Below are 8,545 nucleotides of genomic sequence, written 5' to 3'. Positions count from 1 at the left end.
AGTTAATTACTTGAATTTCTTGTCTCTTAATGTAAAGTATAAAGTGTTTGAGAGCATCAGTTAAAGTAAAGTAGTGAAGAGGTAGAGTTACAGGTATAACATTTGAGAAATGTTCTAATCCAGATTATGAGAAGCAACAACTACTCAACTAAATAAATAAAAAATCTACAAAGACCATCAGAAACGTTATGAAGATTAAACTGGCCCTCATCAGGAACGCCCCAGAAATAAAAGAGCATTATTTTTATCAGAGTTTCCAGCCTCAGAATCCACAAGTTAACAAACAGCTCCCTTGATAAGAGCATCTAAAAGCTTCTTTACAGAGTATTTAGGTTTGTTTAACAATGTTTTTAAGTTACTACATGATTCCTCATCTTCCTGATCACCTTCCTCTTCCTCCTGCAGGACTTTGCCAACACCATTCCTGGTCATGGAGGAATTATGGACCGCTTCGACTGCCAGTATCTCATGGCCACGTTTGTAAATGTTTACATTGCGAGTTTCATCAGGTGAGACGGTTGGTTTTATTAGGAGAATAGATAGATAAATGAATGAATGAATGACTGAATGAATGAATGGAGTTTACAGAGGGAATGATGCGTGTCTGTCTGTGGGAGGGTTTTCCTGAGAAAGTCATTAGTGGGCATGGGTGGGTATTCCAGAGAACATAATCTATGTGTGGAGGGGGGGTTTTCCTGACTACCTTTTACACTTACAGCACTTTCTATTACTTTTATATTATTTATACCCATTATTTTTGTTCAGCTCCACTGATCTTATATTTCACATATTTAATATAATAATCACAGACTGTAGTTGTTACGCCCTCGCTATGTTTCCTAGTGTGTTTCTCTTGTACTTTTCCATCACGTGTGTGTAATTTGTAGCTCCGCCCCTCGTTACCTGTTTCCCCAGGTGTTCAGTGTTTCATGTTACTATAAATAGCCCTCCTCTGCCACCTTGTCCTCCGTCGGTCTTTGCACCTTCCTCTGTCGTTTGTCTCGCCACGTTTGCTATTGTTTGTTCACGGTTTCGTTACGCTCTATTAGTTTCTTGTTTATTTCTAGTTCCCTTTATTTCTTGTATAGTTCTAGTCACGTTTCTTGCCTGTTTGTTTCTTTGTTTATTTTGTATATATTTACGTATTTATCCGTTGTATATATTCCCTAACCTTGTTTTGTACTTATCTGTTTAGCTTAGCTCTTTGTTTGTTTTCCCTGTTTGTTTATGTATATATATTTATTCGTTAATCCCCTGTTTGTTTATTTGTTTATTCGTTATTTATTAAAGTCTTGTTCTTACCCGCATTTAAATCCGCCTCCCGTCTCATCCCAGCGTTACAGTAGTTGTGTATCTGTTTCTCTGTGTACTTTATTATTCTCCTCCCTATTTTCACCCTGTGTTTCAATTCTTAGAAAGCACAGGATAGAAAACCACCACAGAGAAGCTATTATTATTATTATTATTATGATTATTTGAGTAGTGGGTAGTTATTGTCAGCACTGCAGTGATTAGCATGGTGGTGTGTGCTGAGCTGATACAGCAGTTTTTAAACACTGTGTTAAGTCACTCACTGTCCCCCTCTCTATTACACCTTGCTACCTACAGCTGCTCCACCGTGTGTCTTTGCTATCGTAACAACAGGAAAAGTACACCTTGCATGTCTGGAAACGCAAAGAAAAAGGCCTTTAACAAATTCTTAAAATATCATGGGAGAGGTAATCTTGCTCATCATTCCCTTTCAGAGCCAGGTGTGCTCTGACTAAGTGAACAAAGCTAAGCTAAATAAAGAAAACTAATTCTTAAAAAAAAAATTCTCTTGTAAAAATTGTTTATTTGGGTGAGAAAAGCACTTCCCTTTATTTACAGTAAGCTTAGATTTTCAGATTTGCACTAAGGCTGGGTGCAGCAGCATTAGCACTAGTGCCTAAGCGCTAGCCTCGCTACACTAAGAAACCCTGAGTGTTCCGGTAAGCCAGAGTGAAATAAGCTTGTTTTAAAGGAGAACTCTGGTGTAAAATGGACTTTTGTTGTAGTAAAACATGATAAAATGTTCTTACCTTTGATGAATAGCACACCTCCGTTCTCCCACAACACAGTAAACTCGCAGACTACAATCTGATATACTCACCTCTGAACAACCATGCTAATACAGCTCCAGCCTTGGTGCAGGAGAAACTTGAACTCCACAGAAACTCCTGTATAACTCTATACTTATTCCTGTGTGAAACCAAACCAAACAGAGGCAGAAACGCCTTAATAAAACAAATTTCAACTGATTTAGACCAGAAAAACAAAGTACAGGTGTAAAAACACCCTTTTATACTCCACTGAAATTCCTATATAATTCCTGTATAACACTATTTTAGCGGAGTGGCTTTACGGCTCATCACCTGACTATAAAGCAGATTATAAGACGATTTTTGAGAAAATGTAAAGGATTTTAAGTGCACCTTATAGTATAGTGAAAAATACAGTATCTATATACCCAGATAGGGACTTGAACCCAAGACCCCAGCGCTGGGAGGCTGTTTATCTTACATTTTTTCTCTCCCTCTCTCTATTTTTATCTTATCTTCTCTACAGAGGACCAAACCCTACTAAGGTGATCCAGCAGTTGCTCGCCCTGCGGCCGGACCAGCAGCTCTACATCTACAACTCTCTGAAGACCCACCTGACCGAGCGAGGCCTGCTGACCACCCTGGAGGAGGCGGCGGCCTAGACCCCGCCCACCCCCAGGAGCCAATGGGGGGCGAGAGAGCTCCGGCCTGAGTGACAAGTAGGAAAGAGAGAGAGAGAAAGAGAGAGAGAGAGAGAGAGAGAGAGAGAGAGAGGGGGGCATCACAGGGCATCATACCTTCTGGTGGGCAGGTGTTTGGATGGAGGTGGGCGAGATGCTTCAGGATAAAAGAAGAAAAACAGAAACTATAAAGCCTTTGGTTCATTCCATATTTGTTTGAGTGTGTGTGTGTGTGTGTGTGAGAGAGAGAGTGTGTGTGTGTGTAGAGGTGGGAAAACTGTCCCTAAGAAAGTAATTATTTTAAAATAATTATTTTGGGGAAATTGTCCTGAAGTTATCCTGAGGAAATCTTCTGCAGAGACTTGCCCTAAAGAAATCTCGACTTAATCTGTACCAAGGAAAACATCAAGATCAATGTCCTAAATAAAATACAATTATTTTTATTAAGTTTTCTGTCTTGACAAAGTTATCCTGAGGAAATCTTCTCCAGAGATTTGTCCTGAGGAAATCTCGACTTAATTTTGTCCTCAGATAATCATCTTAAAATAACTGTCCCAAGGAAACAGTCTTAAAAAAATCAATGTCCCAAGGAAAATATAATTACTTTAATGAAGTTATTCTGAGAAAATCATCTCCAGATTGACTTAATTGTGTCCTCAGATAATCATCTTAAAAAAACTGTCCCAAGGAAAACATCTTGAGATCAATGTCCTAAATAAAATATAATTATTTTATTAAAGTTGTCCATCTTGACAAAGTTATCCTGAGGAAATCATCTCCAAGAGACTTGCCCTGAGGAAATCTCAACCTAATTGTCCTTGGAAATGTATCTTGGGACAACTGTCCCTCAGGTAATTGTATAAACTAACTAAATAACTGTTCTAAGGAAATCATCTTGAGATAATTGTCGTCCTAAAACGACAAACAGATAATCGTTGTCTGAGGCAAACGTTCTATGGAAATTATTTTAGGATGATTATCTCAGGATAAGTGTGTCTGAAAGATTTCCCCAAAGAAAGACAAAGATACTAATCAATATACTTCCTATAATTATCTGCTAGAGATACTTGTCCTGAGGAAATCTTCTAAAAATCCACATTTTACTTTCTGGACCTGGGTTACCCACCTCTATATGAGTGTATGTATGTGTGTGTGTAAATATATATATATATATATATATATATATATATATATATATATATATATATATATATATATATATGTTTGGTCATTGCATTTTTGTTATTTTTGGTTGTTATTTTGCTAAAGATAAACTCTGTGTGTGTTATTTTTATTTTAATCCGGACACAATTCTATATAATTCTATTCTACAAATATATTATATATATATATTCTACACAGAGTGAAGAGACACACACCTCTCGTTATGCTCGTTATTGTTAATCCGTTTTTTGGGGAATCTGAACATCAGAACATTTCCGTTTGTGTGTACAGTAAACAATATAACTGTAACGTGTCTAAATATTTTAAGGTAAATATAAATCTAAATATATAAATCTAAATATATTGTATTTAGGGTACAGATGTATTTTTATTGTGTTTTTAATGCACTGCTTATCCACACCGTTGTTTTGACCTCACGCTTTAGTTGTTACAAAGTTTTACGTCGGTTGTTACGAAGTTCGCAAAGTTTTATGTTGATCTGATTATTTTTGACATTACGTTTTATCTTGAGATAATTGTCCTGAGGAAATGTTTTTAAGAAATGTATTTTGACATAACTGTCCTCAGATAATCATCTTGAAATATTTATTCTCAGGACATCTTGAAATAGTTATCCTTAGGAAATAGTATTTAGACAATTGTCCCGAGGAAAACATCTCAAGATAACTGTCCTGAGGAAATCATTTCGAGATAACTGTCCTCAGATAACTTATCATGACAACATCTTAAAATAAGTGTCCTGAGGAAGACCTCTCAAGATAATTTTCCTGATGAAATCATGTTAAAATAACTGTCCTGAGGAAATGGTCTTGAGATAGTTGTCCTGAGGAAAGCATCTCAAAATATTTGGTTTTAAGAAATTTATCTTGACATAAGTGTCCTCAGATAATCATCCTAAAGTAACTTTTCTCAGGACATCATCTTGAAATAATTAACCTTAGGAAATAGTCTTGAGATAACTGTCCTGAGGAAATCATTGAGATAACTGCCTCAGGTAATTATCTTAAAATAACTATCCTGAGGACAACATCTTGAAATTATTTTTGTGAGGAAAACATCTCAAGATAATTGTCCTGAGGAAATGGTTTTAAGAAATGTATCTTGACATAACCGTCTTCAAATAATCATGTTAAAATAACTATTCTCAGGACAACATCTCAAGATAATTGTCCTGAGGAAATAGTCTTAATATAAATGTCCTGAGGAAAACATCTCAAGATAACTGTCCTGAGGAAAACATCTCATCTTTCTCTCTGCGGAAGTCCTGAGAAAGTTATCTTGAAATGACATGACTGTCCTCAGATAATCATCTTAAAATAACTATCCTGAGGACATCCTGAATAGTTATCTTGAGGAAATAGTCTTGAGATATTTTTGTCTGAGAAAAACATCTCAAGACAATTGAAGATAAATGTCCTGAGGAAATTATTTTGAGATAACTGCCTCAGATAATCATCTTAAAATAACTAATCTGAGGAAATAGTCTTAAAATAAGTATCCTGAGCAAAACATCTCAGGATAATTGTCCTGAGAAAAACATTAAGAAAACTAAAGAGAACTGTCCTGAGGAAATCATGTTCAGATATTTGTCCTCAGATAATCATCTTAAAGTAACTGTCCTGAGGAAAACATTGCAAATTGTCTGTCCTGAGGAAATGTATCTTGACATAACTGTCCTCAGATAGTTGTCTTAAAATACCTATTCCCAGGACAACACCTTGAAATTATCTTCATTAGGAAATAGTTTTAAGATAATTGTCCTGAGGAAAACAAATCAAGATAGCTGAAGATAACTGTCCTGAGGACAACGTCTTGAAATAATTATCCTATGAAAATGGTCTCGAGATAATTGTCCCTAGTTTTTAACTGTCCTGCTTATTTTTGACGTTACATTTCATTTTAGGACCATAAAACAACCTGAATACTGTTTAATTACTAATGTAAAACATTTAGTTTGTTGTTTTATTTTAAATTATATGGATTTAATAAGAGGGAAACATTGCTAAGATATATATTTGATTATTAGTAGGGGTGTCACGATTCTCTAAATCCTCGATTCGATTTTATTTCCGATTTGAGGGTCACGATTCGATTCAATTCTCGATTTTCTTTTTTATTATATATTTACATTTTATTATTTTATGCCTCATAAAATTTAAATAATATATTATTTATTATTATTATTATTATTATTATTATTATTATTTATTAATATATATATGGTAATGCCATCTAGTGACTTTTTTGGTAGCAACAGTGTGCACTATTAAAACTGCAACGTGCAAAATAAAATAAAAAAAATAAAAAAATAGGAACAATTAAAGCCTTAACAAACTGAACTCTATCCTACTATAACAGTTGAACATGAAAAATAAGACTCGTTCCCTGAGAATTACAAGTTTTTTTCTTTAAGAAAGATATATTATTTACTTTATCTGAGAGAAAGATGTTTTTTTAATTCAATGGAAAGCAACAGGTGTAGTCAATTATAAGTTTAAGATTTTTAATCCACCTCACTGTGATCTATAGTCAGTGTTCTCAAGTCACACTGACACACGCATTTCAGCGAGTTCACACGCTCTCACCTGCGCGCACCCACCCCTCCGTTAGATACAGATACAAAACCTGCGCGCCCAACCCCCGCCCCCCCTCCCCCGTTGGACAGATAAAAAACAGTGATCACACTCCCGCCGACACTCAAAACTTGAGAGCCCTTTCTTTAATTCTATAAGTCCGTTTTCAGTTTCTCCTCCGTGGCTGAAAGGCAGCTGTTCTCTGCCTCTCACACAGCAGAACTGAGGGCGGGCTCTCTCTATTTACATGAATAGGATGCGCTGTGTTGGTGCTGCCCCATTTGCGTAGCGCGCTGCGCCATTTGCGTAGCGCGCGCGGGAGGGATCGTCGATTCTCGTTTTGACTTCGATACTCGAGACCATGACCTCATTTCGATCGATTTCGATAAAATATCGAGATCGTGACACCCCTAATTATTAGTGACCTAAATTTAAAAGCTGTACCCAAATTTAAATACCAAACTTTCAAAAGAATCAGTACTATTTGGTTCAATATTATTATCACTGCCAGTTTGCCATTTTACATCTTCATATTTTGTTATTTTTGTTGTTTTCTTGTGTTTGTTTTCTGTATTGTTACAGCCACTGAACTTGTTCTGGTTGCAGAAATGAGGGAAAAATCACAAATTGATCTGTCCAGGCTCCGCCCACAAATTAGTTACAATGTTGCATCTGTTGCCGTGTTGGATACGCTTTACGTAAGGTTTCCTAAAGTGAAATTCAATCAAACTAAATCAATCCAGCTGCCTCTTTTCAGACTGATAACAGTTATAATGCACTGTAAATGAGGCTCAACACGCTTGGAGGAGAACACTAACTGCCAGTTCTGTTAATGTAGAAATGTGATGATAGAAAAAAGCCAGTTAAACTCGATCAAACTTGTTTTTCTAGTATATAAAGTGTATAAAGCTCGTCCAATCACGCAACAGATGCTACACGTTAGTAGAGATGTGTCAATGTTGGACAGTGTGAGATTAAAGTGATCTAAGCCTCCTCATTGGCTAAGCAGCCGAGTGAATGGGTTTGTGGTTAAAAAAACTGAATGTCAATTTTTAAAGTGTTATAAATAAGGTCATTTACTGTTATCATGTGTTTTTCTGTTGCTTATCTTATTTTTTCTCTTGTTAAAGAAAATAAAGGTTGCCACAGTGGGATCTTAAGTACAGAGCCCCCCCCCCCCCCCCCCCCCCAAAAAAAAGAGGGAAAAAATGGGTAAAATGTCGCCATATTTGTACAAATTAATCACTTTGATTTGGTTAACTTAAGAAAATTAATCTTGAAAACATTGTCCTGAAAAAAGTCCTAAAAATTATTATTTTAAGGAACTTTTCCTGAAGTCATCATGAGGAAATCATCTCCAGAGACTTGTCCTAAAGAAAATTGACTTATTTTTATCCTCAGATAATCATCTTAAAATAACTGTCCCAAGAAAAACATCTCGAGGTGAATGTCCTGAGGAAACAATGTAATTCTTTTAATGAAATGATATTTTTCTTGACAAAGTTATCCTGAGGAAATCTCGACTTAACCGTTCTTGGAAAATCATCTTAAGATAACTGTCCTCAGGGAATCATCTTGAAATAACTGTCTTATGGAAATGGTCTCGTTGTCTGGGGCAAATGTCCTAAGGAAATTATTTAATTTAAGATGATTTTCTCAGGATAACTGTCTCTGGAAGATTTCCTCAGGACAAAGATACTTGTTCTTCATAAATTCTAAAGATACTTTTCCTGAGAAAATTTTGTTAAGATACATATTTTAGTAGTTAAATTATTGAAATTTAATTAGACATATTATTTAAAAAAAAAAAAAACACGTCCTTTTGATGATTTTCTCAGGATAACTGTCTCAGAACAAAGGTCCTGAGGATATTCTTTCAAAGGAAATCTTCTTGAGATACTTGTCCTGAGATAATCTTATAGAGATAAATATTTAAGTAATTACATTTTGGAAAAAAAAAAACACGTCCTTTTGAGGATTTTCTTAAGATAACTGTCCTTGGAACATAAGTTAGGACAAAAGACACTTGTCCTCAGGAAATCTTCTA

At 35.5% G+C, this 8,545-nt stretch overlaps 1 protein-coding gene across 1 annotated transcript in view; it reads left to right on the top strand.

The window, feature by feature from the left end:
- The window catches only part of cds2 (CDP-diacylglycerol synthase (phosphatidate cytidylyltransferase) 2), a 37,502-nt gene extending 34,315 nt beyond the window's left edge, over positions 1–3,187 (top strand). The window contains exons 12-13 of the mRNA XM_049470192.1: positions 406–509; positions 2,587–3,187. Of these exons, the coding sequence (XP_049326149.1) occupies positions 406–509; positions 2,587–2,722 (240 nt within the window). The 3' untranslated portion in view covers positions 2,723–3,187. The remainder of the gene's footprint in view (positions 1–405; positions 510–2,586) is intronic.
- The last annotated feature ends 5,358 nt before the right edge of the window (positions 3,188–8,545 follow it).

This window comes from Astyanax mexicanus, chromosome 22, assembly GCF_023375975.1.
Source record: "Astyanax mexicanus isolate ESR-SI-001 chromosome 22, AstMex3_surface, whole genome shotgun sequence".
Classification (NCBI taxonomy): Eukaryota; Metazoa; Chordata; class Actinopteri; order Characiformes; family Acestrorhamphidae; genus Astyanax; species Astyanax mexicanus.
This window is presented reverse-complemented; position numbering and strand designations above follow the sequence as displayed.